The sequence below is a fragment of the Elephantulus edwardii genome, unplaced genomic scaffold (assembly GCF_000299155.1).
Source record: "Elephantulus edwardii isolate Elephantulus edwardi_28Jun2011 unplaced genomic scaffold, EleEdw1.0 scaffold00008, whole genome shotgun sequence".
Taxonomy (NCBI): domain Eukaryota; kingdom Metazoa; phylum Chordata; class Mammalia; order Macroscelidea; family Macroscelididae; genus Elephantulus; species Elephantulus edwardii.
The window spans coordinates 26724391-26748039 of NW_006399758.1; the positions used below are offsets into that span (position 1 = coordinate 26724391).

Consider the following 23649-nt stretch of genomic DNA (forward strand, 5'->3'; position numbering starts at 1 on the left):
ACCGGGCGGCGGCGGCGCGCGCGCCATGTCGTTCAGTGAAATGAACCGCAGGACGCTGGCGTTCCGAGGAGGCGGGTTGGTCACCGCCAGCGCCGGCGGCTCCACGAACAATAACGCGGGCGGGGAGGCCTTGGCTTGGCCTTTCCAGCCCCCGCCGCGACAGCCCCTGCTGCCAGCGCCGCAGCAGCTCAATGGGCGGGGGGCCGACGAGGAAGTGGAATTGGAGGGCCTGGAGCCCCAAGACCTGGAGGCCGCTGTTGGGGTGGCCGCCGAGGAAGCCAAGGAGTTGTTGCTCCCCCAAGACGGGGGTGGCCCCACCTCGCTGGGCGCCGGTGGCGCGGGGGGCCCCCTGCTCGCGGAGAGGAACCGTCGGTCCCTGGCCTTCCGCGGCGGCGGCGGGGGGCTCGGCAACAATGGCAGGAGCCGCGGCCGCCCCGGGACCTCGGCGTGGCCCCTGAGGCATTTCAATGGGCGAGGGCCGGCGGCAGGCGAGCTGGAGCTGGACGCCCTGGAGGGGAAGGAGCTGATGCCGGACGGCGCGTCCCTGAGCGACAGCACCGAGGACGAGGAGGGGGCCAGCCTGGGCGACGGCAGCGGGGCGGAAGGCGGCAGCTGCGGCAGCAGCAGGCGGTCGGGCGGCGATGGCGGGGACGAAGCGGAGGGCAGCGGTGTGGGAGCTGGCGAAGGAGAGACTGTCCAACACCTCCCGCTCGCGCGCCCCAAGTCCTTAATGCAAAAACTGCACTGCTCCTTCCAAAGCTCGTGGCTTAAAGATTTTCCTTGGCTGCGATATTCCAAGGATACTGGCCTTATGTCCTGTGGCTGGTGCCAAAAGACCCCCGAGGACGGGGGAAGCGGGGACCTTCCCCTCGGCGGACACGATGAGCTTTCGAGAGGCACTCGGAACTACAAGAAAACCCTTCTCCTGAGGCACCACGTCTCCACCGAGCACAAAGCCAACGCCCAGGTACGTAGATCCTGCTCTGAACTTTTTCAGTTTGTTTAAGAAAGGCATTTTGGCCGAAAATTCAGCTTGCCTGCGTGAAGGCACGGTGCTAGTTAAGAGGGAACGCTGCTAGTTGAGAGGGAGCGATGCAGGGAGCCCACGCGTCGGGCTTTGCAAAAGCCTGGGAACAAGTTTTCCAAAAGTTTGGTGCCGGTGGGTGAGATGACAGTTTTCTGATCGGAGCACAGTGTGGCGGTGGCAACGTCCTTGGCCGGCTGTCTCCCGATTGAATTGAAAGTGCACGATAGTGAGGTTGAACTTCCTACAAGGTTGACTTTGTGGTGGAGGAAAGAGGTAAAAAAAAAAAGTATTTGCTGTGATTTTAGAGAAGCTGCCTTGGCGGCTCAGAGCCCTTTAAGATTGTGAAAGTCAAATCTGGCAACTCTTTGAAGAATGAATTAAGCACTCCTGAGCCTTTGATGCGAACTCCTTTTCAGAAAAAAACATCCAATCAGAAAGTTCTTTTTTTCAGGTCTAAATAATGCGAAATAGGAGAGAAACATAGAGATGCAGAGGCAGTTATTTAGGCTAGCATTCCCTTCTCCCTTGAGTTTTGCTGAATTAGTTTGTGTTGAACTTTTCTGAGCAGGGAAAATGACTTGCTTTTGGAGGTTTTATTGACTCTTGGAGGTTTTATTACCTAGTTTGCTTTACCCAGCCAGATTTCTGGATTGGATTTTTGTAATTCACTATGAATTACTTACAAAGGCAGGTACTATAAACTACAGTAGGTTAATGCTGGGCATTAATGTTATTTGTATCAAGTACTTTATTTGAATGCTAGAAAAGTTTCTTTACTAAACTATCTGAACTCTTAAATCCTTAGTTACAGGATAAGTAGTTCTTAGTCCCTGTTTTAATAATTCCATTCTGAAGATACTAGCGTTGCCAATTTTGATAACCCTTTTAAAGACGAGTGAGTATATGTGAGTCAAACCAAGGTGGTGAGTGGAATTCATTTTTGTATTGATTTTAGAAAGTCCTCTCAGTCTTTCTGCGTGTGTTCTGTTTATTGCATGATTTTGTCATTCAGCACCATCCAGTGACCTTTTAGCACAGGAGTTATCAAAGAAGTTAAGGCTTTAAAGCACAGAGCTGTGCTTTTCTCAGTGGAGAAATGCACTGGTTCTTGCACAAATTTTAGCTGCCTCAGTCCTAGAAAAGAGGTCATGTAGAGATAAAAGGACCAGGAAAACTAAGTAAATTGTCTTGAAGCACTTCTAAGAAAAGTTGTAGTAGAGGAAGAATTGATTTGGGAGTGGATTTTCATTCAGATCTCAGCTTTCTACAATTTACTAGTATTGTGAGCTTGAGCAAGGGAGTGAACATTTCCATATCTTTCATGCATCAAGCATACATTTATCCTACTTTACTAGGTGTTTATTGTCATTACTATTTTTGTTGTTCTTGTGTACCGCCACGCCCAGTCAGTTTACTCATAACTGACCCTCCCTTGGAATTTCTGAGACTTGGGGAGGAGATTATGCATCTTTCTCCCATGGGGCCCGCTGGTGGATTCAAATCTTTTGTGGCTTGTCAGTGTCTTTACCATTTAACTACAAGAGCATTCTCATTCTTAATTTGCAGAAGGGAAAGGTAAGCATTTAAAAACGTAAGCTTACAGTTCTTTTAGTAAGATAATTTGGAAAGGCGCTTATGAAAAGAAACTTCTCCCCCCCCCCCAAGTGGAGAGTGGGTTTATTTAGAAGTTTTTGAAGAGAGAACTAGAATGAACCTGCCTAATCTGCAGCAGACTAGTTAACTTCTTTAATCAACTTATATTTCTCCCTGTATGTAAATGGATTGAGAATGCAAATTAGATAGCTGCTTAAACCAAAGGCATATAATCTATTCCCACTCATAAAGACACTACTGGACAGAGTAGAACTACCTCATAGGATTTCTAAGACTGTAAATCTTTTACCAAAGTAGATTGCCATACCTTTCTCCCTTGGAGTAGTTGAGTGCAAACAGCCAACCTTTCGGGTACCTGCTGAGCACTTAATTGCCATCATGGCTTTTATAAAAACAAACTCAACTCACTGCTCAAGTTGATTCCACATTATAGTTGTGTAACTTAAAGGACCCAGAATTGCTGCCTAGTGTTCCCCAGGCTTTAAATCTTTACAGAGTACAACTTCCATGATTTCTGTCCCATAGACAGCTTGTGGGTTCAAACTGCTGACCTTTTAGTTGACACCTGGGCACTCACTCTGTTAGGGCTCTGCACCAGACAGAATTTAGTGAACTGGAGATTAGAAGGAATTAGGTAGATAACTTTATAGACATTGGCAGTATCCTCTAGGCATAATCTAGATCAGGGGCATTCTTTCCTAGGTTTATGTGCTAAACTTCTCCAAACTATCATCCTCTCCCATATTTTAACCTTGAACTCTCCTTTAACTGTAATCTGCAGGCCATATCCATTCTCTTAGAACACCTCACTAGGTTTAGGGATTTAGGACCATACAGGTTAGGCTAAGCCTGTGTATACATGTTCATTGATGGGATTTTGATTCTTTGTTTTCTGAATTTATCTAATCTTTAGGTAGTATTTGTTATTCATTTCAGCTAGACTTCATTTATTTGGAGCATGCCTGGTGATTTTTTAAGTACCTCTTTTTGGCTGGGTAGGTGTCTTATTAGTGATAAGTCTGTAAATACATTTCATTTTTTTTTTCTCTGTGCTGCTTCCAGATGTACCTGGCCTGCAGGCTTTGATTCCCTGTAGGAGGCAGTATAGCACCATTTAGATCTTCCTTAGGCTTAGGGTAACGTGGATGAGGGTTCAATAAGATTTCTCTAAGGATTTGATGTTTGTAAATATATTAGCAAATTTTATTTACAGCTATACATCTGTAACAAGATGTGGCCTGATTCCAAGTGTCAGCAACTTTGGTAATTTGAAAACCAATTCTTTGTGTATAGAATTATAGATCATACATACCTTCAGTGGCTTTGGCCATTATATTCTTTGAACATTCTGTGATTTTCATTATGCATATAGTAGTTCTCTGCTTCACAGAGATTAATTTATGCTAACTTTGAACTTCTATTTAATACCTGAAAAGAGCATTCCAGAAATCTTTTTGAAGCCAGAGGTAGCTTACTGTTTTAATTTCTTAAGCATTCTTGTTGGGGGTTTTTTGTTTGTTTTATTATTGTTTAGTAGATTGCCCCATTCCCTAGAGACACATTCTCTTAAGATTACTTGTTATATCCATATTACTAAGGATTGCCTTTTCTTAAGATTGTAGGGTGGAGTGACTTTGTTTAGTTTAGGAAAGGTTAAGGAATAATCTTTTCATTAATCCGTTGGTAATGGTCAGAAAACTGTAGCACAATTTGTTAATTGGAAATTGCTTGTTACAGCAAAAGTTTTTTTATGAACTTATTTGTGTGTGAGGAACATTATATTTTAGCAGTTTCTGTAGTTTTTATAAGGATTTGGGTGACAGTACCTAATTTTATTTCATGAAATTGCTGATTATATCTTTAAAATGATTATTCAGGATTTGACCATTTGGTTCACTAGACTTTTAATAGTAATGCTTGGACTGTGAAATTTTCAGTCTTTTAAGTTGTACATTCTGTCAATTCTTTGCGCCATTTTCTAACCCTAAAACATGCACATAAATGTATTCCGTAAACGAAGTTAACTTTAAAAAAAAACTTCAAAGAAATCTAAAATGCAAAAATAGACTAGCAGTCTGGTTGAACTAGTTAAAAGATTTGGAAGAACGGAAGGTGGATAGGTCTACCTGTGTTTGGCAAAAATAGTTTGATTACTTTCCCCAATTTACACAGAAAATCTGGAAGTCCAAGCTGAAGAAATTGGTATGATATAAAGATGACTTCCTGACCAGTTAAGTTCACATGCTAGTTATTTTTGTAGAGTCTTATTTAATTTGTTTGATTAGATAGGTTTAGGGGTGGTAGTATTTAAGTCATAAGAGGGCTGCTGTCACTTGAGATTATAGAGGTGACCAGAATAAAGATTTCACAAAAAACCTATCACTTTCTTTACCAATTCTTGGGATAATTCTTCAGTACCACTGATAGATACCATTCAGTTGACTGACTCATGGCCACCCTGTGGCCCTATCTTTGTCCTTCTGCAGTATCCACCGTGCTCATTGTAGTCACTTGGGTTAGTTCATCTCCTGAGGGTCTTAAGACCCTCTACTTTTCCCAATATGATGTCTTTTTCCAAAGACTGTTCCCTCTTGATAACCGGCAGAAGTATGCGGGACAAAATTTTAGTATCCTGCCTGTAAGAAGCATGTTAGTTGTACTTAGTTTTTTTGGCAGTCCATGAAAACATGGGATAATCGAAACTCTTTTAACAACCTAACAATTCAAAGACATCATTTCTTCATTCTTTTCGTTTTTGGTCTTTCAGATACATACAAAACCAGTGAAAATAAATGACTTTTATCCCGGAGCATTTTAGTCCCTAAACTGATAGCCTTGCTCTTTAGAACTTGGGAGAGGTTCTTGAGAGCAGATTTTCCCAAAGGAGCATGTGTTTTTGATGGCTGCTATCATGGATGTTTATTGTGGGTTCAAGCAAATTACTAGTGACTTGGTATTGCATTTGTGGTAGTCTTGTCTGTATTCTGTAAATTTTCTTTTTAATATACCCTTCCACTGGGTTGTTGCTGGAAAAAAAAAGAAATTTATTTCAAGTGCTCTTGGCTCTTTTTTCCCCCCTCCTAATCTACTTTATGAGAAAGGTCTAATTTGGAGTGGAGAAAGTAACAGTAAATATTTGGTGGCCTTTAGGTAAATTTTCACTAGTGGTTTGACTGCTTGTGAGCCATTTGAGGTTTATATGACTTAAAATGAAGCTATCTTGCACTCTTCCCAGAAGAGTAGACCTAGTGGGTGATCTTAAATTCTCCACAAGTTGGCATTCTCTAGTTTTCGAAGCAAGAATTCTGAAGACATTACTGATTCTTAATTTTCAGTCCTGGTTAAGCACTTGAGTTTTGTTGATTTTTACCTTTCAAATGTTCATTTCCTTTCACCTTATGGTCCTTATTTCTTGGGTATATTGTACTTTTACCTCCATTTTTAGTCTACTGATAGTAATCCTTGCCACATTGTTACCACAGTTACCTCTTCTGTCTACTAATCAATCTACGCTTACTGCACTCATTATAATGACTTAACATAATATTTATGGGAGGGCATCTCTAGATAATTAGATGGAAATGATAGACCTACATAAGAAATGTGTGTTTTTACATTTATTAAAATTTTGCATTACTGAGTGACCTTAAAGTTCATTCATAAATCTTTAATTAGGATGCTACAAACCATCTAGAATCTTTGACTTCTATCTATCCTCAGAATGCCCATTTTCTTATCCCAATCCTGTATCCTTTAAAAAAAATAAATACCATAAGGGAATTCCCACACTCCTTCTAGCCAAGTGTCCAGTACATAGGATAGAAGAACAAAGGCCTCAGGGCAGTATCACAAGGTTTACATATCTGTTAAGTACAAAATATTCTTAGCCTCTCTTAAGCAGAAGTTTACAGTAACTCTAAGAATTGAGGTTAGTTATTGGGAAGCATGATTTATATGAAATAGCTGAGAAAGACAAAAATTACATTTGCCAAAGGTGGCTATTTTCCCTTCAATCCTGCTTTGAAGGTTTAAAATAGGGCACAGCCACATCCTAGCTTTAAAGCCTATTCATGCAGGTTTGAGTATCTTATCGTGACAGTTTTTTTGACTTGAAGTCAGAGATGGCTTGGGTTTTCCCATTCACTTCCCCAGGCATTTGGGGATAAGGGATATGAAGCTTTATTCCAGAATGATAAATCCACAAACTTCTAGTTTGATGTCAGTCTAGGTGCTTAGAAGAAGTGTATAGGCTAGACAGTACATCTGGGTTGGAGGAGGGTGACTTTTTCAGACATGGAGCAAGGCCTGTTCACTGGGCTGGCATGGGTGGCCTTCAATCTCTAGGGAAAATCTTGCGAGAACAGTACTTTCCCTGCTAGCTAGCCATAACTTTTGGGACTATGGCAGACCCTGGCTAGGTCGTTTAGACATTCAGTTAATATTAATGAGTGATTCACGGTTTTTGGGTTGTTGTTTGTTTTTCTTTGAGCTGTAAATAAAAGCTCTCCCAATATTTATAGTTAAAAAAATTTTTATTATGAACATTCATGGATAATAATCAGATGTAACCAGTTGTCTGTTTTGTTGGCTTTTTTAAAAGTCTGAGTCCTTTTTCCGAAAAATCTTCCTTATATATCCAGTTTAATACTCTGGGATAAATTGTGGTGTTTTTCTTGAGAAAAGAAAGGGGGGAAAGCCCATTTCCTATGTTTGAAAAGACCAGTTTCGGAAAGGTTTTGTTATATTAAGAGTACACTTAAATGTTGGAAGAAACATTCTAAGATTTTGTTTCTACCACTAAGGATTTTGTAATTTTCTTTTTTTATCCAGGAAATATATTTTCCAGCTGTATGCTTAATTAACTCTTACACAAATCTTCAAATAATACTACTTGTACAAGACACATTCTTACAAATGGTTCCTTTTAAAGGACACGTTTTAAGTTTAGTTGAGTTGTGAAAAAGTTGCTGCTGTTTGCTTAGAAAAAATTAAAAAAAGTACACTGAGGGAGCTCTAGTGGCCTAATGGCTAGGAGCTATACTGCAATCCTGAAGGCACACGGTTCAAATCCACCAGATGCTTTGCTGGAGAAGAGGCAGTCTCTTGGGCCAGTTGGATCCAAGTCCATTGTATATAAGAAGGAAAAAGAAAAATAGTACATTAATACTCATGTGCTGTAGTAATGAGGAAAAGCAGAGATTAAATAATTTATCTGTATAGTCTTTTTTTTTTTTAAACGACACAAATAGATACACTTTGGTGGGTAGGTGCCCTTGGCTGTATATAAAAAAATTGAGATTTTGGTCTGATAATGGCAAAGAATTTTTGGAAATTGTAACTAGCCCAGAAAATGCAGGGCAAAGTTATAATAGCCTACATTTAGACATCCATCGCTACCTCTTCCTTAAAATATCTCAGACTCTTTAATATATCAACTTCTGACAGTTCTAGAATTCTAAGTGCCCAACTCAGTGCTTCCACAAACATTTCATAAATGTGCTGCCAAATTATGATCAGTACTTAAAAGTTTTGTATTACAGAGTTAATACTATTTTTAGATACTGTTCATTATCCCTGTAAGATATTTACCTATCTTAGTAGGTTTCTTAGACCAGGAAACACAGAAATTCTTAGACCAATTTGACCTGATTTCAGAAAACTGAGATTATTGTATATTTGACCTTTTGGGATGTTGAAGTCCTCATGGAATAGTTCTGTTTTGTACTGTAGGATTGAATTAGTTGGAGTTGACATGATTACACAGTCTAAGGTGTGTGACCAATGATAAGACCTAAAACTACTATTTTTATAATTTAAGTCATGACTTTATTTGGGTGAAATAGAGGTTTTAGAAATGTCACTACCATTTAGAATATAGAGATTTCTGTTGGCAATTCTATACTATATGAGCATGGACAATTACATGGGAAGTGTTGATTTAAACTCTGGATTTGACTTAAGTGTCCTGTCCTGCTTCCCTCACAGGTTTGTTTGTGGCTTGAGGGTTTCTTTGGCTTCCTAATTCCAATTTCCTCTCTTCTTTCTGCAAACACATGTTCTCACGTCAATTCCTATATTTTTCCCCATCCTCATATGATCATTAGCCCAGATACATGCATGTATTTCATGATCTTACAGAGTGAATTATATGTAAGTTGATATTTCTTAATTTATTATTAATTTCAGTGAAAATTTACAGAGACTTTGGATTTCCATTCATTCATTGTTGCACTTGACTCCCCTCCCAACCCTCCCCCCTAGTACACTACCCTCTTGGAAAAGTAAAAGAAAAATTATTTCATTGTTTTACAATCCCTTCCCCCAGGTCCACTCCACTATGCAGCCTTCACTCTGGACCCATGTCATGACAATAATACCTAATGACATATCCCTTTTAAACAGTTTTCTCCCTCATCTGTTTCAGTGCAGTATACGTTATTGAAACCATCTTTCTCAGTCTCCCCCCAACCCAAAGGTCAGTCCTGTTTTACAGCAGTGGCACCATGCAGTATTTGCTCTTATGTGACTGAGATAGTTCACTCAGCATAATGTCCTCCAGAGTCACCCATTTTGAATAATATTGCTTGAGTTCCTTGTTTTTCAATGTAGCATAGTATTCCATTGTGTGAATATACTACAGCTTCTCTGTCCATTTGTTTGTTGATGGGCACTTAAGGTTGTTTAAGTTGACATTTTATGCCATACTGTTGATTTGTAACCAATCCATAGCTGACCATCCAGCGGGTTTTTAGAGGGAGCTGTGGTGCTGGAGAAGAGTATTAAGGGTACCATGGACTGCTAGGAAAACAAACAGATTCATCCTGGAAAGGGTCAAATCGGGCGGCTCTTTGGAGGCAAGGATTCTGAGGCTCCATCTAACATATTTTGGACATGTTGTAAGGAGGGACCAGTCCTTGGAGAGGGACATGATACTTGATAGTGTAGAGGGACAGCGCAGGAGGGAAAGGCCCTCTATGAGGTGGATTGATTCAGTGACTGGGGTAATTGGGATGGGTGTATCTGAGACGGTGCAATTGGCACAGGACAGAGCAGAGTTTAGGGCTGTTGTACATAGGATCGATATGAGTCACAAGCGACTGGATGGCACATACAACAACAATCGCACAGGAGATTGACTATTCTTCTCTTGACAAATGTGTGTGTGTGTGTGTGTGTATGTTTATTCCTTTTGATATTAGAAAAATATTTGATATTAATCCACGAAGATGCTCTGCTGGAGAAGGAGGGATGGACAATCTCTTCCTGTACCAGTCAGATCCAATTTGACAGTACACACACAAAAATAATAAAATAATTTAGAAGTTGGTTATTTAAAAAATTATACCTAGTATTCACAAAACCAGCTTGTCTGCTTTTGCAGCACTTACCTAGTCACTGTATGAGGAAAGTCATGATTCTTAACTACAGATTAACTTTGTGATACTGTGTTGTACTTTAAGAAAAAGGCTCAGGGATAATAACTTCTCAAAGAACACATAGTGAATAACTAAATGAAATTTTTTATGTTCTATAAAACTGATTTGTTCTGTGGAAAATTACATAAACTTTATTGATGCTTAAAAAATAAGAGACAAACATTTTTTAGATTCAGGAATTATTAATTTAGAGTAGATTAAGGAGGTAAGATTTTTTAAAAGTTGATTAAACTTTGTTGATAATTGAAAGTCTGGAAGGTGAATTTAAATCCTGAAATACTGATTCCTCTGCTATCTGTACTTTATGTCTTCATTACAGTATGTTTACGTATTCATTACAGTATGTTTCAATACAGTAAGTTTTAATTCATTAATATGACTTTATTTAAGGTGATGCCATTGGAAAGATATAGAAATGGGTTGTTGTAGAATGTTGTACCCGTTTCATGCTTAGGTTTGCTTTGATTTCCCCTGAACTACTAAGTAACCCTGTGTTAGGGGAAGGGAAATTCTGATCATACTAGAATTACTCTTGACTTGCATCACCACGAATGTTCTGTAGTTGACATACATTTTCTATTTATGTCTATCATTTATCTTTTATTAAATTTCATTTACTTCCTTGAACTAAACTATTTGATTCCGTGATAACCGTCACTTAAAAGTGTAAAAAGTTATGTCTGGCATATTGTGACTTGAATAAATTCTCAGAGGAAACTGATGCCTTCCTATCACTTAAGGACCAAAATGATCTTTAAATGAAATTCTACTTATCTTCAACCTGGTTTTTTTTACTTTTTTTAAATAATAGCATTTATACTGAGCTGGTCATTCCTTCCCTCTCAGTATTTGTGATAGGAAACATTAGTCTCAAGATACATACAGTTACTAATGAATTGAAACAGATTCCATAAATTATGTCTGATTAGTCCTTATTGAAAAATGATGATGTGTTAAAAATTAATGTGGTATGTATTTTCTTTGGTTTAGGGGCTTTAAAAAAGTAAATAAAATTTAATGTGAATGTTTTCCATCCAGTTACAGGAGTCGGAAACGCCATCAGAGGAGGGGTACTGTGACCTTAATAATAGGCCAAATGAGAACTCTTACTGCTATCAGCTACTTCGACAACTAAATGAACAGAGAAAGAAAGGTATTCTTTGTGATGTCAGCATCGTGGTGAGTGGACAGATCTTTAAAGCGCATAAGAACATCCTGGTTGCAGGCAGCCGTTTTTTCAAGACTTTATACTGCTTTTCAAACAAAGAAAGCCCTAACCAAAACAATACTACCCATTTAGATATTGCTGCAGTTCAAGGTTTTTCCGTTATCTTGGACTTCTTGTATTCTGGTAACCTGGTGCTCACAAGCCACAATGCCATTGAAGTGATGACAGTAGCCAGCTACCTTCAGATGAGTGAAGTTGTTCAAACTTGTCGGAATTTCATTAAAGATGCCTTAAATATAAGCATTAAGTCAGAAGCTCCCGAGTCTGTAGTTGTGGACTATAATAATAGAAAACCAATTAATCGAGATGGTCAGTCTTCATCACGGGATCAAAAGATTGCCAGTTTTTGGGCAACACGGAATCTTACCAACTTGGCAAGCAATGTAAAAATTGAAAATGACGGTTGTAATGTCGATGAGGGCCAAATAGAGAACTACCAGATGAATGACAGTAGCTGGGTCCAGGATGGCTCTCCTGAATTGACTGAAAGTGAATCTCAAGGTCAAACAAAGGTGTTTATTTGGAATGATATGGGCTCCCAAGGAATTCAAGAAACTAGCAAAACAAGGAGGAAAAATCAAACTGCAAAGCGATTTATTTATAATGTGCCACCTAATAATGAATCAAATTTAGACGATTGCTCGATGATGCAGCCACCTGTTGCCTATCCAGAGGAAGACTTGCCATTCATCAAGGAAGAACCAGGTAATTATTTTATATATAAAACTATCTTGACTTTGAAGCCACTTTGTTTAAATTCTTACTCTAGTTGGTTTATACAAATGTAATATTTTCAGTATACTTGGTTTTTTAATATATTTTGCAGACATTGTGGTTATAGCTGTACAGGTTGTACACTGTTGCATGTCCAATTCCTATAAGTTTAGCTTTCTATTTACAGTTTGTTATTTTAGAAATTGTTGATACCTACTTAATAGTCTTTATTTTCATTTTTTAACATTTTCTAGTATTTTGTAAAATTTTACAGTTTATGTGAATTTTCTAATGTGTTTAGAGTTCTATTCTGTTCTCATCACAAATAATATTGAATTACTTTAAATTCATTCCCCCCGCTCCTGCTCCTTTTTTTCATTAGTTGAAAAAGAGATGCTGCTAAGATTTATATATATAGATACATATACATATATATATCATAAAGGATGTATACAAGCATACTTTGGAGATAATGTGGGTTTGGGTTCAGACTACAGTAAAGCTAGTCTGTTCACCACTATCACATATTTAATGCCTCAAACAACAAATATAGTGTCTGATTTTACATAATAGAGATGGAGTTAATTCTGTTCTGTTTTGATTAGTAATATGAATCATGCCTGCTGTGTTTTTCTTTCGTTCTTTAACATACATAAGTGTATGTCCATGCTTTCATGCACTCAGACCCCCTCCTGGTGAGTATTGATGCTGTAGCACAAAGTAGAACTACCCTATACTTACAGATATAAACAGTAAAATTCTTGAAGCTGTTTCTTTACATTCTCAATCAAAGCTGTGTTTCAGATGTATGAATTTTATTGAGCACCATGGAGTATTTTTATGTGGTGGCACAGAGTAATAATGAGTGTTTTTTTTTTTTTTTAAAGTAGCAGAAGATATATTTTTATATTTATCTACTGGAACCTAATATAACTGTAGATTCTGAATCTTTGACCTGTGTAATTATTGAATAGTTTTGCTTGGTCAAAGAACGTATTTTGAATTCTTTGACACTAACGTATTTTCTCTCATCTGAACTTAGATGAAAAAGTAGCTTCGAAACATTTTCAGATTTTTACTCATTAATAGTGGAGAATAGAAGAACTGCATCACATAATTTTGGTGGTGTGGTAGGTTATGTGTTGAGCTTCTAACCAGGTTGGTGGTTAGAATCCACTTGTTCCACAGAAAGGAAAGTGAGGCAGTGGTCTCCCATTAAGATTTACATACACCTCAGAAGCCCAAGTGGAGGATCAACTATGAGATAGAATTGACTTCAATGGCATTAGATTTGGTTTTGGTTTATTAAGGTGGTGAGTTTTCAGAAACAGGTTACTAGTGATCACTATGTGCTGAAAATCAAGTTATGATACCTTTTTCCAGGTGAGGAATTAAAAGATGAAGATTGGCAAACCTTTTATAATATCTCATTGTCCTTCCATTGCTAATCAGTGTTTCTTAGTCTATGACTTTCTGTAAAAATATAACAGGAGTATTATTTTTAGGTGCTGTTTATTTTTACTCATAGTGATCCCATCATGTGCAGAATAGAAGTAGAGGGGGTTCCTAAATTTTCCTTCAGTGGAGCTGCTATATGGATTTGAATTATCACCTATTAATAGCTGAACATTTAGCTATTACAGAACCAGAGCTCCTTGAACACATGATTACTAGTTAGGTAAATTTTGAAAATGAGGAACAGAAGCAGTTCTTGCTTTAGCGAAAAGTAAATGATATGTGACTGCAAATTATACATTTTTTTTAATTAACTATGTGTTAGACTTTAAAATTGGATGCTCATAACTTATTGTTAGGAGACCCCATTAATACAGTTAAGAGTGCAGAGTTCAAAAAAAGTGTGCAGCGTTCCATCACTAACTTGTGATGATGATGAGCCAGCTGTTTACCCTTTCTCACAGTTTCTGCATTTGTAAAATGAGAGTAAGAATAGTCTTAGTATTATATGTACTGAAAGACGTGGTACTAGATGCACAGCAGCTTTGAAGAGGAGCTGCTGTTATTGATGTTATAGGAAGGTAATTATAAAACTAGAAAAATGACTTACCATTAAACTGTTTAATAATATGCATAACAAATTAATACTTGTCATTCATAAAAATGACATCTTGATCAAAGCTTTTCAAAAAGGTCTTTAATTACATTAAACAGTAGTAATCATCATTTCATAAAGCAATATGAACAACTAAATGAAAAAACAATGTGAGTTATAAACTATCATGCAAATAAAAATTTTTTTAAAAAAAATAGAAATTTCTCTAGAAAGTTCATGAATATAAAAACAAGTATAATAGGGTTTATTTTTTATAATTACAGGATAAAATGGAATTTCTAGTCATGCTTTATGCTTAAGCAAAATTCATTTCTGTCAAAAAGAGAATTTACTATCTATAGCATGAGTGATTTTGGTTTTAAAAGGAATTGTATACAGTCGAGATTGTTGTTTTGGCAGTGACTGGTACACTCTTCACAATTTAAGGAGTCACTACTTCAGTCTTCCTTACTCATTGTCCAACTCTGAAATGCATAGGAAGCATATGAAAATACCAAAGTTTGATTTGGGCATACCTCAATCTTTAAACTAATATACTTGATCTTAGAACTTTGCATAGGTTTTTGCCAGATTTCCCTAATTGCAGCATGTCTTGACTGCATCTACCAAGGTTGTTGATTGCGGATCCAAGTAAAGTGAAATTGTTCACGTCTTGAATCTTGACCATGATGTCTGTTGGTCCAAGTTATGAGGATTTTTGGTTTTTCTGATGTGTAGATATAATCATATTGAAGGCTATAGTGCTTCTCTAGAGGCAAAAATAGTAAAACTTCATCTCACTTATTTTGGGCATGTTTTCAGGAGAAACCACTCTTCAGAGACACCACACTAGAGAAGGTTTATGCACTGTCCAGTCTGTACCAACTCACCCAAACCTCCAGCAGGTTTCCAAAGGCAGTAAATCGCATGGGAGGAGTTTGCCCATGTTTTTCTCTGGAAGCAGTTGGTGTATGCGAGCTGTCTTTGAGTTGACAGTGCAACTTCTTACCACTAGGCCACCAGAACTGTGTAGAAAGGCTCAGCAAAATGGAACAAGGCCCTCAATGAGATGGATTGACATAGGTCTACCACAGTGTGCTTAATTGAATGTGGCAGAGGTTACGAGGATGGTGCAGGATAGGGCAAGGTTCAGGTCTGTAGTTCATAGGATCATTTTGAGCCGTAGGTGGTTTAAAAGCACCTAATAGCAATGTTGTGTACAGGAGGAAGAATCTTATTTTACCATCTAGTGCAATGTAGATTATTGTGTTCTATACTCAGTTTCCATATAGGATTGGCGAAAACAAAAATCACAAATACAGTCTTAAAAGAGAAGAGTGTTCAGTCAGTTCTGACTAATACTATCCCTATGTATGACAGAACAAAACTCTGCCCACTGATCCTGAACCATTCTCACAATTTCTTCTATACTTAAACTCATTGTTACAGTCCCTATGCTGATCCATCTCAGTGAGGGTCTTCTCTGCTGACCCTCTCCTTTTCCAGACGTCAGCCTCTCCCGACTACATGCCAGAGCTAAGGAACACTTTCTTTGCAGCAGAGCTGTTTTTTCTTTTGGCAGCCCATGGTATATTCACTATTTTTTAACACAGCAGTTCAAAGATGTTGGCTTAGTAGTAAGAAATTGTGCTGCAGAAGGCACATGTTTCAAATCCAACAGCTGTTCCGCAGGAGGATGTTGGACAATCTCCCATGAGATGTACTGCCTCTGAAAATGTGGTGGAGGGTCAGCTGTGGGTTGATTCCAACTCAGCGGCACACAACAACACAGTACAGAGATACTTGTTGGTCTTGGATCTTCCTAATTCTTCAGTTAGGTGCACCTTAGTCTTCGAACTTCCTGGCCCAAGCAGCAGATTTGCCCAGCACAATCTAGTGTTTGATTTATTGACTGTTGCTTCTTTGCTTGATTTTAAAGTGAAATCCCTGTTTCAGTCTTTTCACCATTTTTTATGTTTATTGGCGCACTTGTGAGGATTTTTTTCTTTCTGTTGTGGTGTACTCCATAACTGACGTCTGTATGTAGTACTTAGTCTTCTTCACAGGAAATGGTGATTTTTAAGAACTAACAAATCACCATAGAGTTTTACTTAAGGAAAAGGGTAGTTGTTCTGTATTGTGAGTTGACTACGAGTCATGGTGAACCCTCCTCTATGCTCAGCCAATCTCATTGTCTTTGAAACACCTACTCTCATTACCATCAAATCTTGGTCTTCCTCCCCTGTGCTATCTCTTAACCCTTCCAAGCATGAAATCCTTCTCCAAAGATTGTCTCTAGCGCCTGGCTACATGCCTTAAGTATGTGAGATGGAGTCTCAAAATCCTTGCCTCCAAGGAGTAACTTGGCTTCAGTCTCCCCAGGACAGATCTTGGCACAGTCTCGTTTATGTTCAGAATTCATCTCCAGTACCACAACTCAAGGGCATCATTTCTTCTTTGGTCATTATCTAGCTCTATGATGCATATCAAATTGAAAAGTTATAAAAATGATGCTTTTATGGAGTGGGAGATTATACCTAGATGACATGTAAGGTGAAAATTAGTCTTCCATTCAGCCAACATCAAAACCTTTGTTTGCCATGCAGTGTGATAGACACTAGGAAAATAAAATCTGAGCAATATTACTGCTCAAGTAATAGGTTAAAAGAGGCAAAATAGAGAAATTCAGTTTCTTCTTCCAACACAAAACTATTTCATGGTTCTCCAGATTGTTAAGTTCCTTGCTTTCTAGTTTAGAACACATTTTTTTGATTATATTATGCAGTGAAAATAGAAGTCAGCAGACTGAAATGCCTTTAAGTTCCTATCCAAAAGACCTTTGCTATATAATACCTGTTGTCTCAAGTTCCCAAACTGCTTCTTAATTGTCTAGACTCACACATACATGGTAATTCCTTCTCTTACAGCCTGTCTTCAACATCTGTAGCCTCTGTTAGTTATTACTTCCTGTAGTATTTAGAGTTTCTCTTGCCTTTGATTGTTGTAAATGTGAAAACCAAGACATATATATAGAATACCATAGGCATTAATAGTATAACAATTGCACTCAGTTTACCCTGGCTGCATAACCCATTCCTAAACTACGTGAATTTGAATGTGTACTCTTGTGGTTGGTTGAGAATGATGCCATGCTTTTGTGTTTTGTAGTTTTAAGCACATAGTAGATAATCATTACTTACAGATACTCTTTTCTTTTTGAGCTGCATAATATAAGAATCAGTTCTAAGAACAGAATGGAATGTTTTGAGTAAGATTTGTAACTGGTTCTGATTCCTTTTCAGATTTGGATGGTACTCTGCTATCAGGGCCAGATTGTGAGAGAAATGTGAATGCAAGTTTATTGGTTGAAGCAGCCCCTAGTCAAGAAGGAAATGATGCTGGTAGGTACAGGTAGTTTTTAGCAAGAATATATTGCAGAAATTTGAAAATGGGGAAGTGTTTATGTACATACATATTTGAAGACCCTCTTAGGGGAGAGTGCTGTACATAAATACTTCAGTCTAAGGTAATTGTGTATATGTTGAGACTTTTTAAAAAAAAATTATTCTTTTTTTGTGCATGTACTGTCAAATCAGATCTGACTAGTACCGCAGAGCATCTTGGTGGACTTCAACTGCACACCTCTAGGATTGCAGTGCAGCTTCTTGCCACTAGGCCACCAGAGCTCTCTGAGACTTTTTTTATGAGAGCTTTGTAACTACAAATGAATGATGTTTGTGGTTTCGTTTTATGGCAGTTATTTAATTTAAAGAATTTTTTTTAATTTAAAGAAAATTTATCAAGAGGAATTAAGTTTATGACTTTCTGCTTGTATACAGATGGAATGGAGTTCACCATTATAATAGTGATTAATGTCTTTTAATTGGTTTTGATAACTGATTGGGTTTTGATGGATACAGAATTATTTTGGAGAAGTTGTTGCATTGTAGCTTGAAATTAAAAAAACCACAGAATCTGCGGTTACTGATAACAAGAGTGTACCATAAAAAAATTAAAATTAAAACTGGTCAGAAGTTTTTGTGACAATATTAAAAAATGTTACTAGTTCTTACAGGCTGTACTGAGGAAGGCTTACTGCACGTAAAGAGAAAGGAGCAGAACTTTCTTTGCAGCAAAAAGGGCAAGAGTTAAAAGAATGATAGAATTGAAAAATAACATTTTACAACAATTTTGTAGTCATCCACAGTAAATATTAAGCCTACTGATTGGGTGAAAAGTTGGAATAGGATATATTCACATAGTCACAAATATTCTAGTTACAAAAGGAGGAAAGGGTGTCTTTACAGAAAAGTCACGTCATGAAGATTACTATAACCAAATAATTAAACTTAGTCTCACTAATAGTAGAACTAAAATTACATGCCTCCTCTGTGATGCACTGAGTCTTACAGCATCATTTTTTGGAACATTCCTGTCAGGAATGTTTAACCTGAATCAAATAATGAATTAAAATCAGATCTAGATAGCTAGTTCTGTGACAGTTGGTCTAGCCTAAAATGCCAAGGTCATGAAAGACAAACAAGGGAACTACTACTATGTTAAACATATAACACATATGTTTATATACACATAACATGTCAGTCATAAGATCCTGATTCTAAAAATTCACTAAAGGGACATATTAAGAACAGTTGGAAATTTAAATACGAAGTGTGAGTTACTTTCAATCTTTCTTTGATGTAGTGCTCTGGTTATGTAGGACAGTGTTGGAGGTATGTAGGAGGTACATGCTTAAATTCAGAATGAAATTACAATCTGCACATTTTCAAATAAGTGTAATATGTGTATATGTATAAATGAAGAAACTCATGTGCCAAAATTAACATTTATTGAATATAGATAAAAGGGATGCAGAGATATCCAGATTCTTTCAACTTCTCTGTAACTTTGAAGTACTTGGTAACTTTGTAGCCCTAGCAGAAAGATGACAAAAAGCAAGCCACAGTTCTGAAGAAAATATGCCAGTTGATTTTGAGTACTGTCTACATTTTGCTGTCATCAAGATGTTCAGCATTATGATTTACTTTTAAATATTGGCCTAGAGCAGGTATGAGAGCTGGGGGGCAAGGGGGATTTGATTGATGTCAGAACCAATTTATGAAGGAACAGAAAACCAGCATAAAAAAAGTAGTTAAAATAATTTGAAGACATACAAGATGTTGGGGATGAGATTTTTAGTTCAAATTATCTTTCCAGATTCCAGGAAGATTTTTTTCCAGCTTTTAATTACACTCTTCCTAGCTTATCTAGAGAAAGTCTGAAGCAGCTGTCACGGACTCTAAATCTTTAGTAGATTTGTCTCTTTATTGTCATATGATAAGTAATGGGGAGTTTTAGCTATTAATAGAAGCCTGGTGGCAAAGCAGTTAAGCACCTGACTGCTAACTAAAAGGTTAATGGCTCAAATGCACCAGCCACTGTTAGAAAAACGATTTGTCAGTCTGTGCCCATAAAGATTGATATTTAAATTCATTGCTGTTAGTAGGTTTCTGAGACTGTAAGTGCATGGGAGGATATGGCCCGTTATCTCCCCTGGAGTTGCTGCTGGGTTCAGACTGCCAGAGAAGCACCACCTCTAGGTTGGCAGCACAGCCCCCTATGGACTCCCACCACCAGGTTACAGCCTTAGAAACCCTAGGAGGCAAGACAGCCAAACTGTATCAGAAAAGATTGCTAAGATAATCTACTTGATTGAGGGATAGAGGGGTTTTTGTTGTTTTTAACATGATACCTGACATTAGTTTTCATGTCTTTTTTGAGCAATTTAAAACAAAATCATCCATATTATCATTTGCTATACCCGTATACTTAAAATGTATATTGCATGTATGGCATTAGAAATAAAATGACGATAGAACAGGCAGCCTCTGATCATGTATAATTTTTTTTGTTGTTCTCATTCCATTAATTCTCACCATGTAATGAAGAACAATTTTTTAATTCTTTAGAAACCTTTTACTTTACCGGATATTGGCATTTTCAGAAAGGAATATTTATGGGTTTGTTTGGTTTGGGGAAATGTGAACTCTTGGGAAATTAATTTTGGAAAGCATTCTTCTTAAATAAAAATCACATTATCCGTGGGGTGAAAATTACTACATTGCTATAGGAGGAGTAGTATTCTGGTCAGGGAAAATAAGTGCAGTGTCCTGCTGACCATGGAGAGAGAGATAGACGATGGTAGGATTGGAATGGAATAGGTACTGGCTAGATTATTTATAATCTTGCAGACGTTTGGAGCAGTGTAGTGATGATGGTCTTTGGCTGTTTGAAAATAAACTCTTTTATAAACTCTTAAGAAGGCAACAGTAAGCACAGGAAGATAAGTTGCTGCTATTTAGAAATAGTCTAGTGGTGAATTGGGCCCGGATGGTAATAGACAGGGAGCATTCCGGATAAATGCCAGATGATCTCTAGAATCTAAGGAGTTGCAACCTCAAGGTGAAATTATTAAATTCCAAGGAGAATTTTGTAGGGTTTACTATTTTGTTTTGATTGTACCCTTGGCTTTTTATTTGAATTTATAAAGAAAATGATGAACCTTAAAAAGATACTCAGTCACCTGCCCCAGAGTGTCTTAAACAGAAAACAATGCTCTAATAATAGAGGAGCTTTAAACATTTTTATCGTAAGTAAAATTTTGTGGGGTTTTTTTTACCTGTGCTGATTAAGCTTAAAACAAACTTCTGTGACTTTTAGCGGAAACAGGTTTTCTATAGCTGTACTTGCAATGAAAAATTTCTCAAGTACTGAAAGAGTGAGGCATAGCAATTAAGATAATTTTACATTTGAAAATGCAGTATGTGAAAGGATTATTGCATGTAACCATCAGGATTTTTTTTTTACTCTGAAATTTTTCCTTTTAATTCTGTTTTAAACTTGTTTTCTTATAAATCTTCTGCCAATCTAGATATTATAGTTGTGATGATATAGTATGAAGATACCTTAATTTTAGACTTAAAATGTAGGGCTTTTTACTGCTTAGATGCTTCCATCATAATGGTTCTAGGCTATGGTAGGTTTAGTTTTTGTTTATTGCCTCTAAGAGACAGGTCTTAATTACCATCATTACTTCATAATCACTTTTGTATTAGGTACTTCACATGACTTCAAGTATGGGTTGATGCAAGGCCCTTCAAGCGATTTCAAGTATGGATTGATACCGGGTACTTCAAATGATTTTAAGTATGGATTGATGCCAGGTGCTTCGAATGATTTCAAGTATGGATTATTGCCTGAATCTTGGCCAAAACAAGAAACTTGGGAAAATGGCAAGTACTGGTTAACTAAAACATTTACAGAATTCTAAAAAAGAATTTTTAAAGATTAAAAGACATGTTTTTTTTAATTTTAAAAATTTGGTAGTTCTTTATCTATTGCTGTTCTTGGGAAAAAAACTTTGAGTAACAAATATTTTAGTGTGTAATAATTAAATTTTGTTTTCTTCCTTTCTAAGGTGAATCAACTGCAGTGAACAAGTTAAAATGCACTCATTGTAACTATGTAGCCAAGTACAGACGGACACTAAAAAGGCACTTACTCATTCATACAGGAGTGAGGTCATTTAGCTGTGAGATTTGTGGAAAGTTGTTTACTCGAAGAGAACATGTAAAAAGACATTCCCTGGTAAGTGACTTTCTATATTACTGATCTTGGAGATAAACCGTATTTATGTCAGCGCTATTTAAAGCATTTTAACATTGGTAACTGCAGCTTTTTAAGGAAGCTTAGTTATTAGAGAAATTGCTATAAAGATAAAATACATGAACTCCTTTAAGAAAAATAATTAAATGTTCACTCATTTGTTAAATGAGTGGATTAATGAGAGTAGTTCAAATGCATTGTATTGTTTAGATATACTATCCTTATATTGGATTTCTTCCCCTTCAATTAGGTGCATAAAAAGGATAAAAAATACAAATGTATGATGTGTAAGAAGATCTTCATGTTAGCAGCCAGTGTTGGAATAAGACATGGATCTCGACGCTACGGTGTTTGTGTAGACTGTGCAGATAAAACACAACCAGGAGGGCAAGAAGGTATTGTTGATCAGGGACAGGATACTGATTTTCCTCGGGATGAAGAATTCGAGGAGAATGAAGTAGGAGAAGCTGACGAAGAGCTGGTTGATGATGGAGAAGATCAGAATGATCCATCTCGATGGGATGAATCAGGAGATGTTTCTATGTCTCTAGATGATTAACTGACCTACTATACTCCTCGAGGATGCTGCATTTGGACTAAATATGAATCAACAAATTGTTGAACTTGAAGGCTTGCATAATATGGTACATAATACGGTAGTCATGTTGCTGTGAAAACTGTAGGGTCAAAGCCTTATAGCAAATAAAGAAAGAAAAACCCTTTTTTTTTTTAAAATATTTGCACAGGACTGTACAGAAAACAACTTTGTGGTTGGATTACGTGGAGTCCCCACATAATCCAGTTAGTTATCAAAGTAAAAATATTTTTTATTTATAGGGTATACAATAACTATTGGGTCCTAGGAAAATATAGTCCCTGTCCTTGTAGAGCTTACATTCATGTGCCACTTTAACATGGATGAAGAAAATCCATTATGGATGTGCAGTGACACCTGACCCAATCACTCTGTCCATCAAACCACTCAGGCTAGTTTGTACTAGTAGAGTTTTGTTTCTTTTTTTAAAAAAAAAAAATACAGATTTTTTTTTTTCAGTGAGGGGCATTTTCAACCCCATTGGTTCTACTTTCTTGTATTTTCCATTTTCATTTGCTTCATAATTTAAACCAAGTCTCTTCTAGTCTTAGATATTATTTTTGAATTTTGTGCTGATAGGCATGTTTATAAGAACTGGAGAGGTAATTTATTGGAATGAACTGACTTCCTCCATTCCCCCTTTTCCTTTTTGACATGAATTTTACTTCATAAATGTAGAATGATGTTGCAAAGTTACCGTGGTGGAGTTGACAAATACCACTAAAGTGATTATGATTTAGAAGTGACTTTCTCCTGCTGCTTTAATCTGATAATGGTTACTATATGACGTTTTCTGACATGGTCTTCTTGGTTTTGGGTATCTGTTGTTCTTGTTAGCCTTTTTTTTCCAGTGTACTATACCTCAGATGTAAATCTTAATTGAAAGAAAGAAAAGTCATAGAAACAATGAGTAAAATTATTTGTTATATAATTTATCTATATCTTCCATGTCCAGTTTTGGTTAGCTTGTTTTATGCAATCTAAGTGAAATATAGCAGGATTTTACTCCTGTGCCCTTTTTATTATTAAAATTAACACAAAAAATGTATTTCTCTGTTTCATACTTACCTGGGATATTGAGTTTTTAAATTGTGATGGATAATTAACTTTTTAATTCCTTGAAGGCTCCATACCTTGATATGTGATCTTTCTAGTAGTAACCATGATTCAACAGTATACAAAATCTTACAAATAAAATATTAAGAGGTTTTACAATTTATCATTTTGTTAACTAAATTCTTCAGGGTACAAAGGGTAATATTAAGTTAAAAGTGTCAGATTTATTTAGCCTGATGTCAGATGAATTCGCTAATGATCATT

At 37.0% G+C, this 23649-nt stretch overlaps 1 protein-coding gene across 4 annotated transcripts in view; it reads left to right on the top strand.

Annotated features, from left to right (window-relative positions):
- ZBTB10 (zinc finger and BTB domain containing 10) overlaps positions 1 to 23128 on the top strand; it is a 23586-nt gene extending 458 nt beyond the window's left edge. Inside the window, exons 2-7 of one of the 4 annotated variants that reach the window (XM_006880488.1) lie at positions 494 to 967; positions 11122 to 12010; positions 17372 to 17470; positions 21185 to 21361; positions 21547 to 21716; positions 21985 to 23128. In XM_006880488.1, the coding sequence (XP_006880550.1) occupies positions 527 to 967; positions 11122 to 12010; positions 17372 to 17470; positions 21185 to 21361; positions 21547 to 21716; positions 21985 to 22293 (2085 nt within the window). In that variant the 5' untranslated portion in view covers positions 494 to 526 and the 3' untranslated portion in view covers positions 22294 to 23128. Of the gene's footprint in view, positions 1 to 25; positions 968 to 11121; positions 12011 to 17371; positions 17471 to 21184; positions 21362 to 21546; positions 21717 to 21984 lie in introns of those variants that run through there. The other 3 variants (XM_006880489.1, XM_006880486.1, XM_006880487.1) reach the window with 3 other exon arrangements.
- Positions 23129 to 23649: the final 521 nt, after the last annotated feature.